The sequence below is a fragment of the Papio anubis genome, chromosome 12 (genome assembly GCF_008728515.1).
Source record: "Papio anubis isolate 15944 chromosome 12, Panubis1.0, whole genome shotgun sequence".
Classification (NCBI taxonomy): Eukaryota; Metazoa; Chordata; class Mammalia; order Primates; family Cercopithecidae; genus Papio; species Papio anubis.
Genome location: NC_044987.1, coordinates 69371013 through 69390326, shown reverse-complemented (window position 1 = coordinate 69390326; position 19314 = coordinate 69371013). Strand labels below are relative to the sequence as shown.

General features: G+C 36.3%; 1 protein-coding gene across 7 annotated transcripts in view; it reads left to right on the top strand.

Moving 5' to 3' along the window:
- SBF2 (SET binding factor 2) overlaps nt 1-19314 on the top strand; it is a 517824-nt gene that overhangs the window by 251484 nt on the left and 247026 nt on the right. For all 7 annotated transcript variants that reach the window (XM_003910236.3, XM_017948646.1, XM_009186612.2 and 4 more), the window contains exons 4-6: nt 3681-3803; nt 4954-5064; nt 6287-6392. In XM_003910236.3, coding sequence (XP_003910285.3) covers nt 3681-3803; nt 4954-5064; nt 6287-6392 — 340 coding nt within the window. The remainder of the gene's footprint in view (nt 1-3680; nt 3804-4953; nt 5065-6286; nt 6393-19314) is intronic.

Below are 19314 nucleotides of genomic sequence, written 5' to 3'. Positions count from 1 at the left end.
CTTGACAGTTATTTTGATATTAAAGTTAAGCATCAAGATACAACAAAGATGAGGCTAAAGTGTTCAACCTGAATGGTAAGATAAACTTCCTTAAAGCTTGTGCTGATCTGCTACATCGAGTTATTGCATGCAATCAGCAATCTAGTACTTTTTGTCTCAGGATATGTTTTAGGAGCAGTAGTAGCACTTTTAGTCCAGATTGATATGGTGAGTACTAATTTATCCCATATTATTGAAGCACAGAGACTATGAACTACACATAATATAAGTTACACAGAAGCTGGGAATCACTGGCAAATGTAATCCATAGTAGTAATTGGTAGGCAAAGATATCTATAAATGGGCAAGTTGTGGCATGTGATTATGATATATATTGACCTTGTAAGTCAATGTGAGATAATTGAGTAAACAGTATTTAAGTTAAATTTGTATCTTTAATGAGACCTACTAAAAGCAAGGAATAATCTTTAAGTGGCCAATTTAATGAGAAGAAATAATCTTAAGTTGGCAAAGCCTTTAAAATATTGTTCAGCTGGATAAAATATGTGAAACTGTTTTATACTGAAAAATACTGAATTTAGAAGCATTATTAGAGTATCTCATATTCATAAACTATGTTTTGAATTTCCTGCTTATTTTTAAGTTTCTCACATCTTTTCAGTAGGTGAAATCTGTCATTGTAAAACACACACCAAATAAAACTAGTGTCATTATATAATTATTACACAGGATATATCTAGCAGCTGTGTAGAAGAGGGAGTATTCCTCTTACATAATAAATTATTTCTAGAAAAATTTTATCAAAAGTGTCACTTTACCATTCTATAACAAACTTTATTTTACCTAACAAATTTGGGGTTTATTTGGGGGGGGCGGTGTGTGCGTTTAATCACAGCAGTACATTTTGCTTTAAAAGCAGAAATAAGAATTTTTCTCTAAACTTGGGACATTGCATTCCTAGAGATACTAAAATTAAGAACTAAGAATATTTTAGGATTTGTAGCACATTTACAAAGGAAAAGTCAACATCTATAATAAAAAGTGATATAAATAAAAATTATTTTTTACTTAATACTGATTTTCACTCTATTGGACCTTTTTCTTTTTTTTTTTTTTTTTTTGAGACGGAGTCTCGCTCTGTCGCCTAGGCTGGAGTGCAGTGGCGCAATCTCGGCTCACTGCAAGCTCCGTCTCCCGGGTTCACGCCATTCTCCTGCCTCAGCCTCCTGAGTAGCTGGGACTACAGTAGGCGCCCGCTACCGCGCCTGGCTAATTTTTTGTATTTTTAGTAGAGACGGAGTTTCACCGTGGTCTCGATCTCCTGACCTTGTGATCCGCCCGCCTCGGCCTCCCAAAGTGCTGGGATTACAGGCGTGAGCCACCGCGCCCGGCCTTTCTTTCTTGTTAATAACTTTTTCTTTTGGTGAGTGTTTAATTGAAGAGCAACTTTAAGAAATGACCAATGGCATTCTATTTTGTGTTTTGGTCAAAGTAAATTAATGGTCATATATTTGAAATGGTTATCTACTTACTCTCGCTGGCTTCTAATGGTACTCTAGGGCATTTATCACAATCCCATAAAAATGTGGATAGCTTTATCTCTTCCAAGAATTTTAGTCATTCTTTTGTCATTTTGAATTTGTTGGTAATCCATGAAGAATATGATTCATTAAGTGTGGAAATCTTTGGTAAATTCATATTCATCACATTTTTATTATTTCTAAGGATTCCAGAAACCAACCAACCTAATTTTTGTTTTTGCTTTGTAATAAATGAAAATCTTTCAAGAGCATATGGCCTTTATCATACATACAAAAAGTAAACAGTTCCCTTTGGATGTGCGCATTCCACAGACATCTAATACTGTTATATTGCATTGTAATAGAAACTAAATGAGCTCTAAAGGAAATAGAAAATATAATTCTTGGCCTCTATGAATAGGGGGGAAAAGACTTCCCTTGATAAAATGCTCAAAAAACTATGCCAAGAAAATGTGTTCATGCATGTATGCAATGAATAAATATTAAGTATCAACTATGGGCCCAGCCCTTATTTTAGGAACTGGGAGATCACCATTGAACAAAACTGAAATCCTGGCCTTTATGGGAGCATGTGCTAGTGTGGTTGACAGACAAACTAAAAAACAAGATAAGTGAAATAGATATCCAATATGTTGGATAGTAACAAGTGCCATGGAGAAAAATAAAGCAGAGAAAGTGGGTAGAGAGTGTTAGGGCATTGCAGTTTTAAATAATGTTGTCAGCAAAAGCTTAGCAGAGCAGAAGATGCTTGAATGAAAACTTGAAAGTGATGAGGAATTGAGTCATTAAAATATCTGTGGAAAGAGTATTTAGGCAAAGGAATAACACAGAAGTGCGTAGATCAGTGGATGGGGGCATGCCCAGTGTGTTTAAAGAGCAGCAAGGAAGCAAAGTGGGGCTAAAGAAGAATAAAGGAGATGAAGGGAGGCTGGTAGAGTAATCCACACAAGAGATTATAGTAGCTCACAGTGTTATGGTAGCAATAGAGTAGGTAAGAAATCAGGATTTGTTGACAGTGAGATATAGGCTATTAAAAAGAGGGGAATCAGGATTTTTTGGTTTGTTAAGTGGGAGAATCATATTTTTCCAAGTTTATTAACTCATGTTTAGTTATTAAAACTTATGTATTGTTTTAAGCCTTTTTTATTGTGGTAAAATATATATGTTAAGATTTGCCATGTAGCCATTTTTAAGTATTCAGTTCAGTGGCATTAAATACATTTTGAAATTCAGTTTTGTATGTAAAAATGTTCTCTCAGCCAGGCATGATGGCTCACACCTATAATCCAGCACTTTGGAATGGTAAGGCAGGAGCATCACTTGAACTCAGGAGTTTGAAATCAGCTGGGCAACATAGGGAGACCCTGTCTCTACAAAAACTAAACAGTTAACCTGGCATGGTGGCGTGTGCCTGTGATTCTAGCCACTCAGGAAGCTGAGGTGGGAGGATCCCTTATGCCCAGAAGGTTGAGGCTGCAGTGAGCTGTGATTGTGCCACTGCCCTCCAGCCTGGGCAACAGAGCAAGACCTTGTTTCAAAAACAAAAACAAAGTTCACTTTTCTCAAAATATCAGCATTGTTGCTTATGAACAAAAGCAATTTGGAGCCGATTGTGCTTTACTGCCAAGAGCATTGAGCACCAAGCATTCTGCAAGCCTTAGAATCCTTGTTTGAAAGATTGAGACAAGTGGAAAAACCAAAATGAAAATTAGCATCGTATTTCCAAAACAGATCTTCTTCTTTTGAAAACTGACTTTTCATTTAAATATCATTTTTTAACTTTTCATCTAAGTGAGTATAATTTTAAATTGCTTGGGTCACTATTTAAAATAATTTGAACATGTCTTATTTGCCTTTGATTCATTCAGAAAGGAAATGCTCAAATAAAGTTGTGTTATATTTCCAGAGCTTAAGGAGCTTTTCAAGAATGTAATAACTACTCCCTGCTTCATAATTTGTCTACTTTACTTTTAGATTGCTCTTAAAGTCTATTCTTTATTTGTAGTTTGATTTTTTAAATTATATTTTATAATTAATTTTGAATTTGTATAAGTTATGTTTAAGGTGATGTTCATCTTTTGTGAATTATGAGTCTAGGAAATCCCTTCTGTTTGTTGATTTCAGTGTCTCTTTTTCTAGGGAACAAAGAAGGAAGAGATTGAAGGTGAAGCAGAAGTGTCTGGTTTAATTCAGCCTGCAGAAGTGTTTGCTCCCAAAAGCCTGGTGTTGGTATCCAGATTATATTATCCAGAAATTTTTAGGGTAAAGAACACATAGTTATTATTAATTTGTATTATTGTATGAGTCTCTTGAGTGAACCATGGTACAAGTTGTTTGGATTGAAAATATTGTTAGATTGATTTAGGAATTCATCTATGAAATACAGTTAGCATGAACAGAAGAAATATTTTCATGTTGGATGAAATAAATACCTGAATAAGTTAATGTGACTACTAAAACTTCTAAGGGTAGGTCCCACATTTATTAAATCCAGAATGTATACATCCTAAAGAAATAATTTGATTACCTATAGTAAATGTAAATGCATGAGTGATTTAACAACTTTATGTATGTTTATTCACCTTATGCGGAATCAGGTTTAAGTAAATAGGATGAATGTTTGAGATTTCAAATAATTCTGATCATATTTCTATCAAAATACCTTAAAATACTGCTTCCAGTTATTTTCTTATTTTAGAAACACAGAATTTTCAAACATAAGAGGAAATTTTTATTCATTTGTAAATGTTTGTGCTAACATAAAATTTCTGTAAAACTTTTCCAGAAATTGAGATTATTTATGTTAAGAAAGAATTAATTTAGTGCCAAGATTTCAATGACAATGGGTAACTCCAAGCAAATACTAAGTTTTCAAAGTCACAAATTTCGCTATACTGAAAGAGATTCATAAAGATTGCATTATGTCTGTTTTACCACCTACCTTCTTCTGAACTCAGTGTTAATCTTACAATCTTGTCTCTGTTTTGCAATCCTTTCTTACAATTCACATGTTAAATTTTTCTGTAGAATAAGCATTCCAGATTTATAAGAACCACCAAACAAGATAAAATTTCTAAGTTTCTATCTTGAGATTTGGAGTTTAACAAACTAAGTTGAGGCAAAAACAATATTAGTGCTACAGATTTGCTAAAGTAGTTATCAGAGCACAAACATCTGTTTTACAAATTGTGGATTTCTGCTTTCCATAAACTCATCTCAGAAGCTCATTTGGAGGTTCTGGTTCTAAGGAAAATTTAATAAACTTAATTTTTGCTGTTTAAAATGTATTCCATGTTCACTGTATAATATACTTTACTAGGTTCAAAGAGAAATTATCCTAGAACAGATGTCATAACAATTTATTTTTAATGCTTTTTCCATGAAATAATTACATGTATCTATCTTTTTGCAGGCTTGCCTGGGTTTGATCTATACCGTGTATGTGGATAGCCTGAATGTCTCCTTGGAAAGTCTAATTGCTAACCTTTGTGCCTGCCTTGTCCCAGCGGCTGGAGGGTCTCAGGTAAATAGAATAGAAAGAGGGGTGGAGAAGGATTGTTTCTCTTCCCCTCTCCTCCAGTTAATTTAATTTATGGTGAAAGAAAGAATTCTTTAAATATTTTTGTTTTAGGGAAGATCCTAGTTTAGTTAAGCATTGTCCCCATGGTCTGCCTTCTAGACACTCAAGATTCCATTCTTTTCTTAGGTCATGAGGTTAATTTTAACACAGGGTTCGTCTTTCACATAGCATAATTAGAAGTCATATTTCGTGTAACTTGAACTGCAGTTTGTATTTTCTTGGAAATATATTAAGTTGAACTTTTAAATATGCTCTTTTACCTTTCTTACTCTTGTATATAGTTACACCTGATTTTTATTAACCTAAATTGAAAAATGTTGGAGTGATAAAAATTAGAAGATAACGCTAAGAAAACTCTCAACACAGTTCTTTGTTACATTGTAACTACTTATTAATAGATTCATGTATTCTGTATGTCTTGAGATTTTCATATTTGTCTCTAAAGTAAAAAAATAATCTCTGCTGCTATGATTTATTTATTGTTTCTTGGTCAACCACACTTTTAAAAGAATAGATTTTTTCCTTAAACCCTAAAAATGAATAGTTGATAATTTATTTTGCTTATTCTTATATAATATTGGGGAAGAGGACAGCCTTCTAAAAATCACATTGTCTTCAATCTGACAAAGATCCTGCTTATAGTGAGATTGGCATTTCTTTTTCTTGCCCTTCACCTTTTTACTTCTCTTCTGTCTTTCTCATTGTCTTTTGTCTTAAATTTTTATCCTTTTTTTTTCTCTCTCTCTTGCTCTCTCCTCCTTCATTCTTCTACCTCTGCTTAAAGGGCAGAACATTAAATGTGAGTTTGATCACAGATGATTCTAAACTTGAATTGCTTTATGAGCCTTTATTAATGTTGTTGACTTTAATATTTCATTATTTTTTAGCCAGTTATGATTATCAGTGATTTTTGTGTCTTATCTTTACTAGATTTGCAACTTTCAACCACTGAATTTTCTTATGCCACTTAAGTATACAAAGAACTTAAATGTTATGGGGTATCCATTGTTGCCCTTTGTATCTGTTAATTGGATCTTATATGGTTGTTTGCTCTAAAAATGAACATCAAAGATATTTTTATTTTTTAAAAAATGTCTGAAATCGTGTGTGCTTGTGTGTGTGTGTGTGTGTGTGTGTGTGTGTGTATGTTTCTCCCATTCTGCAGAAGCTGTTTTCTTTGGGTGCAGGAGATAGACAGCTGATCCAGACTCCTTTACATGATAGCCTTCCTGTCACGGGCACTAGTGTGGCTCTCCTGTTCCAGCAATTGGGTATGTCTTTTCTCCCATTTTCAATGTCATCTTGTAGAAACCTGTGATTAAAGGATTTATTTTAAGTTGACATCACCTCACATGAATCAAGAAAATATTTTTTAAACCATTAAATATTTTATATATAAGATATATATAATTTTGTGGGTCCTGATCTTACCTAGCGTTCATTCTTTTTAAAAATTTTAACCCAGACCCCTTTTTTTCTTAGGTCAGTTAGACTTTTAGAAAGTGGATGGGATGAGTGTGGTAGCTCATGCCTGTAATCACAGTACTTTGCAAGGCCGAGGCAGGAGGATTGTTTAAGCCCAGGAATTTGAAACCAACCTGGACAACATAGTGAGATCCCATATCTACAGAAAATTTTTAAAACATTAGCTGGGCATGTTGGTGCACACTGTAATCTCAGCTACTAGGGAGGCTGAGGCAGGTGTATCACTTGAGCCCAAGAATTCAAGACTGCAGTGAGCTGTGATGGTGCCTCTGTACTCTGACATAGAAAGAAAGAAAGTGGACACATTTTCTTTATGCTAAAAGACGAATAGATGATATATTTAGCATTTCCGTAGATGAACTGCTTTTATAGAAACCTTGTCAGGTGGGACTATGAGTCTCATTCTTCTCATCCCACCATCTATATGAGGACTTTATCTCCAGTTTTTCAGCAATGGCTAGGATGAAAGATTGGGAGGATTCTAGAAAGTGTCTACTGTACATTGGACAGCTTTTACATTATTTAAGAAAAATATAACAAAAATGAGGATGTTTCAAACTAGGGCTGCCCAAAGATTCCCATTTACGTTACCTCTGATTTGTCCTTTATATATACCTGCCTATGAGTGTCCCACTCTCATTGTTCTCCATCTGTGTTTGTCTTTTCCTAGTTATGCTGAAATCTTCCCTTCCCTAAGGTCCATACCCTGCCTCTTCATGAAATTCTTAATTTCTTGCACAGAAATTCTGCCCTCTTGCTTCCCTCTTGTCTCTTGTTGAATTTTGCTCTTAGTTTTGCTCTGTAACTTACCACCCTTTTCATCAGTGTCCCTGTCCATATTCTTCTGCTTTAACTTCAATCAGTGAAAGTTAGAAAGCCTTAGAGGAAATTAGTATAAATATAAATAGAATCTTCTAATATCTGAATTAAAATGAATGGTGATCTCAATTTCAAAGTAATTCTTTCCAGCTACATTTGCCTCTTCTCAGGCCAACTCTAAAATAATATTTCCCTTTGGTCAAAGAATATAAAATTTCAATTAGGAGAAATACCAAGATATCTACTATGCAACATGGTGACTACAGTTAATAACAATGTATTATATACTTGAACATCATTAAGAGAGTGGATTTTAAGTGTTCTTACCACAAAAAAAAGTATGTGAAGTAATGCATATGTTAATTAGCTCAATTTAGCCTATTTGCAAAGTGTACGTATTTCAAAACATCACATTGTACACTGTAAATATATAGTTTTTTGTCAATTAGTGCAAGTTTTTACTCATTGAGCAATCATAGTTAAGCCTTAAAATATTTAAAGCTATTTTCTTTAAATTCATTTCATATTAGATATTTAATGCATATCTATTTAATATGAAATCATAATCCCTTCCTGGTGGCATATCTCCAAAGAACATCTTGTTGATTACATTCTCCCTCCACAAACTTTTGGAAATTAAAAAAAAATTTATTTTTGGAGACAGGCTCTTAGTCGTCACCCAGGCTGGAATGCAGTGGCATGAACACAGCTCAGTACAGCCTCCAACACCCTGGGCTCAAGCAATCTTCCGTCCTTAGCCTCTTGAGTAGCTGGGATGATAGGCATATGCAATCATGCCCAGTTAATTTTTTTAATTTTTTATTTTATACAGATAGGGTCTTGCCATGTTGCCCAGGCTGTTCTCAAACTCCTGGGCTCAAGCAGTCCTTCTGCTTTGCCCTCCCAAAGTGCTGGGATTATAGGCATGAGCCACTGCACCCAGCCTGGAAGTAAATTTAGTAGATTCATGGACTACCTGCATGCAGCTTGTCCGTGGTCCCTACTAACCATTGACTTAATTGATTTTAGCCAAGCACCATTCACTTGACGTTTTTACTTTAAAAAAAGGTTGCATACCTCTAAAGGGTCAAAGCAGAGATTTACTATGAAGAGGAATAGAAGGATATGACACAAATATTTCACAAATGAAATTATTTCACATTTCCAAATGCTACCATTTTTTCGTGAACTTAATGAGTACCTTATAAACCTCTACGGTCTTAGTTTTACAATGAGTTGTGAGTGGGGAGGAGAGGAGAAGGTTGTAACCAGCATTTAGCATCAAGGACCAGGGATATTAAGCATCCTGCAGTTTGTTTGATGTTTAGGTACCAGAAAAAATTTTACCCCCAATACTTTAAAAGAAAAAAAAACTGTAGATAAAGTATTCATTTATAAAACCCAGACCTCTCTGCCAGTAATGGTGGCCTGTGTAATTCAGAATAATCCTCTTAACAATGTCAACTTGAAAAGATACACAAATATAAACAACATCTGCTAAACCAGGCACAGTGGCTCATGCCTGTAATCCCAGCACTTTGGGAGGCCAAGGCAGGTGGATCACTTGAGGGCAGGTGTTTGAGACCAGCCTGGCCAACGTGCTGACACCCCATCTCTACTAAAAATAGAAAAAATTAGCAGAGCATGGTGGCAGGCGCCTGTAGTTCCAGCTACTCAGGAGGCTGAGGCATGAGAATCGCTTGAACCCGGGAGGAGGAGGTTGCAGTGAGCCAAGATCATACCACTTCACTCCAGCCTGGGTGACAGAGTGAAACCCTGTCTCAAAATAAACAAATAAAAATAAGATCTGCTTGAAGGCATCAGACCCAGTAAATAATTGCCAAACCACAATCCAAGAGAAAATGAAGTGAGCCAAACATTTGGGACCATTTTTTCCTAAGGGCACATGTTGATTTTTGAAGAAATGGCTGAGAAGCTGATCAGTACTATTGATATCTTATGGGGAAGAGGGAAAATTGGAATTCAAGTTTTACCAAGGTGGATTTTTTTAATGAAGCTCTCATAATTTGAGTTGAGACCATAAAAGGCCACAGCCTAGGAGTGGGTAAATCAGAAGTAGATTGGCTCCCTTGGGAACTACATTACAGCCTGAAATCATTTCAGTTTCTTGAGTTGGATTAAGGTAATCCTTGATGCTACTGTCTATCCATCTCATAGAAGTAAAAGTATATCCTCTCTGAAACAAGATAACTACATTCTAGACCTCCAATTTGTCTTTAAATTTTTATATACCTGCCCTGTACTCAATCAAAAATAACCAGAAACGTGAGAATCAAAACTATATGAAAGAAATGCAAAAGAAACCATAGACAATGTGAAGGACCACAGGGACTTTAGCAAATAGAGTTATCAGATGCAGTTATTAAAATAACTATATTTAAAATAGTGAAGGAAATAGTCAAGACTGAGAATTTGGGAGTGACATTAACCAGATAGAGGAATAGGAAATTCCAGTCCTCCCTCCCTGACAGAAACACTGATTTAACAAAGATTTACTGACAAAAATCCCTGCATGACAATTCCAGATTCTAGTTAAGAAATTACAGTACCTCAGACTTGCACAATAGCAGCATTGAAATGTGTAAATAGAGCAATTTTATGTTACCTGTATCAGCCCCTTCCTCAACTCTCTAAGGCTTGGGGGTACAGGGAGGAGGGAAGAGTGGAGCTTGCATCCCAAATTCTGGCTGTTGAGCAAGCTGCCTAAGGGATTTGTGTCTGTGTTGCCTCATTGGAAGTACAAGCAGGAGCTGACATAGTTTGGATGTCTGGGGTAGCCGAGAACAAAGAACAAAGAAGGGGCTTGGGGAGACACTTGCTGTGACCTACACAGCTTGGTGTGATTGGAAGAAGGCACACAACTTGAGGCTTATCCCTTGGTGAGAAGGGGGAGGAGCGTTTTGTGTTGAGACTTCAGAGTGCTTCCCTGAGTACTGGGGAAGATGTGAATGAATTAGACCTCTTATTCATGGCTAATAGGAATATAAAATGGTACCACTATCTTGGAACACAGTTTGACTATTATTTTTAAGTTTAAAAATGTTCATGAAAATATTTGTATGTGAATGTTCATAGCCATTTTATTTATGGTAGTGAAAAACTGGAGACAAACTCAATGTCCACCAGTAGTAACGGATAATTGATTATGGAAATGGATAAAACATCTGTGGTATATTCATATGATGCAATACTACTAAGCTATATGAAAAATGAATGGCTGATACACGCAACATAGATTAACCTGAAAATAATTATTTTGAATGAAAAATGTCAGAAAAATTATATATCGTATGTTTCGGTTTCTCTAAAGTTCTAAAAAATGTAGTCTAATCTATGGTGATGGAAACAGGTCACTGGTTGTTTTGTGGATAGGAAGAGCGAGATTACAAAGGGACATGAGGAAACTTTCTGGATGATATTTGTGTATACAGTCTTGATTGTGGTGATGGTTTTATAAGTATGTACATATGTCAAAACGTATCAGATTCTTAAAAAAAAGAAAAACATATATTCCCACCAAAACTTTTACATGAATGTTCATAGCAGCCTTATTTATAAGAGTCAAAAAGTGGAAGCAATCCAAATGTCTTTCAGCTGATGAATGGATAAATTGTGATATATCTGCACAATGGAAAATTATTCAGCCACAAAATGGAATGAAGTATTGATATGTGCTGCAAGCTGGGTGAATCTTGAAAACATGCTAAGTAAAAGAAACTAGGCACAAAAACCATATATTCTGTGATTCTGTTTATGTGGAATGTCCAGAATTAGGCAAACACATAGAGGCAAAGCAGATTAGTGATTATGAGGGGCTTGAGGGATGGGGCCATGAGAAATAACTGCCATTGGGTGTGGGGTTTCTTTTGAGGAATGAAATTCTTCTACAATTGGATACTAATGGTGCTTGTGCAGCCTTGTGACTACACTGAAAACCACTGAATTGTATACTTTAAAATGGTGAATTTATGGTATGAGAATTAAAAAAAAAATTACTGTTAGAGGCTTGTTAAAAGAACTCAGGAGCCATCTTGAAGAGGCTCACAACTGATCTAAGCTGATAGAATTTGAGCTTCAAAAATTACAATAATTGCAGCTGGTTGAAACCCAGCAAATATTTTAAGATCCATGAATTCATAATATTAAAAAGGAATTGTCGGGCCGGGCGCGGTGCCTCAAGCCTGTAATCCCAGCACTTTGGGAGGCCGAGACGGGCGGATCGCGAGGTCAGGAGATGGAGACCATCCTGGCTAACACGGTGAAACCCCGTCTCTACTAAAAAATAGAAAAAATTAGCCGGGCGAGGCGGTGGGCGCCTGTAGTCCCAGCTACTCGGGAGGCTGAGGCAGGAGAATGGCGTAAACCCGGGAGGCGGAGCTTGCAGTGAGCTGAGATCCGGCCACTGCACTCCAGCCTGGGCAACAGAGGGAGACTCCGTCTAAAAAAAAATTAAATTAAATTAAAAGGAATTGTCACCTACCTCAGAATATCATAAAGAGCAATTTATCTTGAAAACTTATCAGTAAAGAAAAAATCATGATAACCAATAGTAGTTGAGGGCAATTATCTGTTTTAGAAAGTCTTCTAATTAATAAACATAAAAGAAATGATAGAAATAGAGTATCATTTTGCAATCCTCAGTGAACCAAGATCTAAGTATCAACAGCTGTTACCACAAAAAGAAAAACAAGCAAGTATTATGTGTCTACCCTTACGAAACACTACTTATTGTTTTGCCAGAGGGATTAAACCTGAGTCTGATCACAGAAAATGTAGAAAATAGAGGAACATGTTAAACTGCACCAAGAGAATGTAATTGCCAAAATCCAGGCTGTTGGAAACTCTCCTAGTCAAATGTCCCAGGTTCTTTAACAATCTAGAGGTTCCTCAACCTCGAGATTGAAAGAAATTTAAAAGACATCCAACTTTTTAATAGAGTGGGACTAAACTATAGTGTCTACAGATGTACTTTTGGGTGATAAAAACTGCCTATAGAAAAAATCAGGAAAGTGGATAATATTAAATAAAAGCATGGTTACTCTTGGCAGTAGAAAGGAGATTATGATTGGAGGGCACATAAAAGGGGCTTCCAGAGGCTTTTACAGTTGCTGGCAAAGTTCTCTTTCTTGATATGGGTGGTATATTTAAGATAATGTATTAAGCCATACATTTGATTTGGGTGGTTTTCTATATCTGTGTTTGTTTTTTTTTTTTTTTTTTGAGACGGAGTCTCGCTGTGCTCCCAGGCTGGAGTGCAGTGGCGTGATCTCGGCTCACTGCAAGCTCCGTCTCCCGGGTTCACGCCATTCTCCCGCCTCAGCCTCCCAAGTAGCTGAGACTACAGGCGCCCGCCACCACGCCCGGCTAGTTTTTTGTATTTTTAGTAGAGACGGGGTTTCACCATGTTAGCCAGGATAGTCTCGATCTCCTGACCTCGTGATCCACCCACCTCGGCCTCCCAAAGTGCTGGGATTACAGGCTTGAGCCACCACGCCCGGCCTATATCTGTGTTTTATAATAAAAAGATTTTTTAAACTTGTAAAATTATTTATGTCCTTTATGTGCATACCTAATATTTTTTAAAAACCTTAAAAATATATATATTTAAGCAAAATACAGATTTTATCCTTCTCACATAACAAAAAGTCTGCTTATAGGTAGGCAGTCCAGGGCTGATGTATATTGGTTCCATTATATCTTCAGGGATGTTACAGAAATTCTCTCCTATGCTTTTTTCCCCTGTTTGTTTATAAGAAGTTTTTCCTAAAACTTACATGTCTTATTATTGTGTACTCTATATCTGGCATAATGCCTCAGGTGCAAAAGGCATCAGTGTTTATTGAATAAATAAAAGAATGCACTAGCTATGCGGAAGTCATAATCATACTGTAGAAGATTTTTCTGTGTACTGATGAAGTGTGCTGGAATACATAATAATTGCTCATTTGAAGATCAAATTTTGTTGTATTATTTTACTCTCTAGTATTTTCAGCTTCATCATCTTTTGCTTGCGTGTTGTAAATTGACTTTTTTCTGGGAAAGAATAGGGAAAAGATAAGGAAGGAAAGCAGAAAGAAAGATGCAGTGCAGTGTGCAGAGTTGTTGTTTCCAAAGCATATGGTGGCGATAATTCTATGTAAAGGCATTCTGTTATCACCATTTTGTTTGGACTTTGTCAAAGGCCAATATTAGGCCATTATCAGAGTTCTCGAGCTGAGTTGAGGGTAGTGGTGGTAGCAGATTTTACAAAGCACAGACAGGAAGCAGATAAGACTATAAGATCCTTTTGTAGCCTTGACTAGTTTTCCTGTGAAAGGTCTAAATGTAATGATAGCATTTCCTTTGTTCTTCTCTCTAAGAATTGTTATCATAATGAATTTGTTTTTCACAGTTTAAAAGGTCTCTGTGTTTTTCTGAAATAATTATATGGATTCTGCCGTTCCAAGCTTCACTCCCTACAATTTCCTGTTAATTGCTTTCATCTCTTGTTTACTGTCTTTTTTGTTTATTTGGGTTTTTTTTATTTTTTGGCAGCCTATGTGAACTATTTTTGTTTACCTGAGGATTAGTGTTTTAAGTGTACTAACAATGCTGGGATTTTTAATGTTAATAAGTTTGTATTCATAGGAACTGGTTTTTATAGACCCTGTGATGTTTTAATCTAATCCATACCCGTTTAATCTTGGGTGTCCGTCCCTGCCCCAAATAATCTTGTAAAATGCTCTTGACATCTTTTGTCATGTCTGTTCACTTGTAATTTGGATTTTACTAGCACATGTACTAGTTTTAGAATATGTATCCCCCAGTTTTCACAGTGCACAGTATACTGTTTAACAGACATTTTTGAAAACTGACTAAAATGATCCTGGGCCATCAGCTATCAACTCTTTGTTTCCACAGTTAAACCACATTAATCTTGTGTCATTTGTGTTTGTACCTTTTTCTATGCATGCTTTCTTTTTACTTGTCCATGTTTAACTTTGGCCAGTTTTTTATTAGCTATTAATGGGTCAATATGTCTCTATTGATGATCTCTGATATTAAATATAGATTTTTTTTAAGTTCTTAAAGTTTTTGTTCAGTTTATCTTACAAATATTATTCTTACTTTGTACATAAAAGTTATTAAAATGTTGACTGTAGCCATTCCTTGCTATTGTACCTAAAAGTTATTAAAATGTTGACTGTAGCCATTCTTTGCTATTCAGAAAGTTGTTTCAGTTTTAAAATGTTTTAATGGAAAACATTTGGTAGTCTCACTTTTGTCTTTCCCTGGAAAAACTTCTATCTGTAACACTATGTGATTATTTTTGAAGTGATAACGTTACTGGCAGTGAACCCCTAGGGGTCTGCAGCAAAAATTCTCGCCTCCTTAGAAGAAAGAATTCAGCCAAGGGGCCTAAGGCAGAGTGAAAGACCGAGGCAAGTTTTAAAGCAGGAGTGAAAGTTTATTAAAAAGCTTTAGAGCTAGAATAAAAGGAAGTAAAGTACACTTGGAATTGGGCCAAGCGGGCAACTTGAGAGAGCAAGTGCACAGTTTGACTTTTTGACTTGGGATTTTATAGGTTGGCATGCTTCTGGGTAGTTGCATTTCTCCTCCCCTGATTCTTCCCTTGAGTGGGCTATCTGCATACACAGTGGCCTGCTAGCACCTGGGAGGGGCTTCACATGCAGTGTGTTTACTGGAGTTGTACACATGCTCACTTGAGGCATTTTTTTCTTTACTAATCCAGTGTTCCTAGAGGAAGGTCATATAGCAGTTAAACTCTGCCATTTTGCCTCTTACTGCACCTGCGTGAGCCCACTCACCCAGCTCCTGAGCTCTTATCAGGAAGCTGCTGATCACCAGTTTCAGGTATTTCTATCTATTGGGAAACTGCCCTTCTCTGGCTTCACTGTGACCAATTATTATTTTAGAGAGACAGTTTAACAACTTTCCTGACCATCACCTGATGGTCGCCTGACATTGCTGGTTGGGGTTGGGCAGAGGGAGGAGGTTCTCCTGCTCTGCTTATGTCTGCCTGAATACCTACTATAACAATAGGAACATTTGTAGGAACCTTAAAAATAACTTATGTTCCCAAAACATCAAGATGAAAAGATGCCAGATGTAAAAATGAAGCTTAGGGTGTGTAAAAATGTTTTCTTTAAAAAGAAAATACTGATTGGTAAATTGCTGAACCACCCAATTCATGCATCAATTGTAGGTTGATTTTTGTCCTTTTTACTTGAATGATCAACATCTAGGGCCTCAGATCATGGTTCTGTCTTCACTTAGTTTTCTCAGCTTATTCATATAGCATTATTTACTTGTTTTAGTCGTATTCTCACTTATAAGGGGAAAAAATGAAGTAGTCCTTTTTTTTCAATGTTTGACTTTGAAGGAAGCTTGCTTATGTTTCTCATTAATCTGTCTTTTTTCATAAGGGTCTGTCCCAACAACAAACTTATCAGGGTTAAAAAAATATTTAAAGAAAATATATTTCCTCTCCAATCATAAAAAGATAGTTTGCAAATTTGAGTACACAAGAGTTTAAACTATTACTAATAATGGCATCTTGTGCCCTATTTTACTATATCTATGATTACTTATTTTTTGACAGTTGAATGTCAGCTATGTTCTTTGGGATTTGAAGCAAATTAAATCTCCTTGCTAGTCCATTCTGGAGCACTTTTCTGAAGAAACTGCTTACCACGTATACCATGTGCTTACCTTTAGAGGCCTAAGGATCTCTAACGAAGACAGTTCTAATGTAATTTCTTCTAATAAATGGCATGGGAATCTGTAATAAAGTCCCCATAATGCCCTCCTGCTTATATGATGGTAGAAATATGTTTTTTTCACCAAATGTTTACAAAGCCATTTTTATGTGCCAGCTCCTGAGTTAGTCACTGGGGATATAAAGATGAACAAATCACAGCCCTTATCCCAGATACACTTTTAGCCTAATGGTAAAACAGGTATCGTTTTAAAACTACAGTGCAATATAATTAGTGCAATAATAGAGATACCAAGAGCAAACTCTTACTTGCTAGAAAAGTGGAAGAATGGCATTCTAGAAGGAAAAGCATATTTAGCAATATAGGAAGTTACAAAAGGCCTTCATGGAATAGTAAGATGTTTGGTGAAGCCTGATCACAGGGTTGTAAGAAGTAGTCAGAATGTTATTAAGAAACTGATTGCTTTAATTTCAAAATTAAAGATTAAATATTTATGCTAGTTCTATAAAGAAACCATTGTAAAAATATCAAAGACTGACAGTCATTGACCGATTGAGTCCTTGTGAACTGGTGTACTATGCTTGCTCAAATCACATGTGAAGAAAGTATGTAGTTGCTACATGATATAATCTGAGGAAAGTTCAGAAAGATCCTGGTTCAAAACTGTCCTGCCCATTGTCCTTGTATGGCACTTAGGTGCTAATATTAAATAGCTCTATCTTTGTATTGAATTATCTATAAAGACTGTAAATGCTCTAAGGCAAGAGAGTCATTAGGTATTGTTCTTCCTTGTCACAAAGTTCTCTTGTCTAAAATTTCTGTTTGCTCTTTCAGCATTTTAGTCTTTAATATTTTTATAAAATATGGCTACTCCAGCATTTAAGTATATAGCTTCCAAACGGTGGCAGGATGAAGTACCTTTTTTTTCCTGTGCTCTGTAACATTTGGTACATAGCTCTATTCTTTTATGCTTTAACCGTTTATTTACCAGTCTTTCATCTTCACTGAACTGTGAGCTCCTAAGAGCCTGCCTCATATTTCTTTTCTTTTTTTTTCTTTTTTTTTTGAGACAGAGTCTCGCTCTGTCGCCCAGGCTGGAGTGCAGTGGCCGGATCTCAGCTCACTGCAAGCTCCGCCTCCCGGGTGTACGCCATTCTCCTGCCTCAGCCTCCCAAGTAGCTGGGACTACAGGTGCCCGCCACCTGGCCCGGCTAGTTTTTGTATTTTTTAGTAGAAACGGGGTTTCACCGTGTTAGCCAGGATGGTCTCGATCTCCTGACCTCGTGATCCGCCCGTCTCAGCCTCCCAAAGTGCTGGGATTACAGGCTTGAGCCACCGCGCCCAGCCTGCCTCATATTTCTATATATCCATCCCTAGAATTTTATGATTGCTAATATATCTCAGTAGTTCAGTAATAATGTAATACTGGCAGAAGGGAAGAAAGAGGAAAAGAAAGGAGGAAGTTTGAATTAAAAGAGTTGTTTCTGCCAGTACAATTCCCTCCTATTTGTTACTTGCGTAATTCTCTAGTTATTCTCTATTCTTCTTCCCCACTGCTTGTGCTCTACTCACAAGGCTCCTTTTGCTTCCTAATTCTTAAATTTAAAATTGAAAGTAGATTATAAACCAAGTCAATCAGAACAGACGTAGTCTAGGAATTTGGGTCATTGGAGGTTGGAAAAATCTGATGTTATTACCTTAGAGCTAGAAAAACAATTAGAATGTTCAAGAAGGAAAAAGGTATGCTGTACCTTTTTACACAGTTTTGGTTGAGTTGGCCTTTTACGTATTTGAATTATTTTTAGTCATATGTTTTTGGTAATTGACTTCTTATATTTAGTCTCCCACATTGCTAAGCTCTATTTGTGTGTGTAAAATATATTTAATTCATGTCATAGTCAGGAGGGTAAGCCTGTGTTCATAAGGACTAAACTACACCTCCTTTCAGATGCCCAATTGACCACACTTTTTACTTTTTTACTTAGAATATTTGCCATATCTACCATATGTGGAACTAATGCTAAATTTGTAACAGGTAGTAAACATTACCTCTCAGTGATAAATTTGAAACTTTATTAGTTAATCCATGAAGTTAGGGATATTGTCTTCATTCACTGCTATATTCTAGTGCCTGTAGTACACAATAAATGTTGGTTCAGTGAATGAGAAATCTCCTTTTTCATGATTTACATTAAGCTGTGACCAGTACTATACTGTTTTCCCCATTGTGGATCGACCAGAAAGAACTATAATAAATTGTGCAGGCCGGGTGCAGTGGCTCATGCCTGTAATCCCAGCACTTTGGGAGGCCGAGGCGGGTGGATCACGAGGTCAGGAGATCAAGACCATCCTGGCTAACACAGTGAAACCCCATCTGTACTAAAAATACAAAAAAATTAGCCAGGCGTGGTGGCGGACACCTGTAGTCCCAGCTACTCGGGAGGCTGAGGCAGGAGAATAGCATGAACCCGGGAGGCAGAGCTTGCAGTGAGCCGAGATCACGCCACTGCACTCCAGCCTGGGTGACAGAGCAAGACTCCGTCTCAAAAAAAATACAATTAAATTAAATTTAAAAATGTGCAGGACTTTTTGAACTATATTCTGTTTTGAAACATGGTCTTCTGTTCCACCATTTACCCATTTGAAAGCTGACACATAGTCTTCTATTTTGTAACGTATCATTATTATTAAAAGAATGGAGGAGTCTGGAGAAAGTTTTTTTCTTTCCCCCAAAAAGAAACAGATACATTTGTTAACATGTGGTGCAATGAATTTTAGAACTCTAACCTTCAAGAAAATTGAGATCAGGAAGCCATCTTTCAGAATGTTTTACTCTTTGAATAATCAGCAGGATGTATATGTACCATTGTAGTGAAATCACTAGTAATTATCACTGGAATGTCTGCTTTTCATATTTTCTTCTCCTGTGTTATTGTGCAGCTTTGAATGGATGTTGGGCTACAGAAGATGAGACAATTCAAAGTTATATAGAAAACTGATTTTGACTTAGAAAATTCAAAGAAACTGGATTTCTCAATAGCTATGTAACTGTGAACACAGCAACAAACACTGCTACATAGGAATAAAAATCATTAATGTAATTTAAAATATTTGAGATTATTAATTATGTAAAACTTGCTGGGCGCAG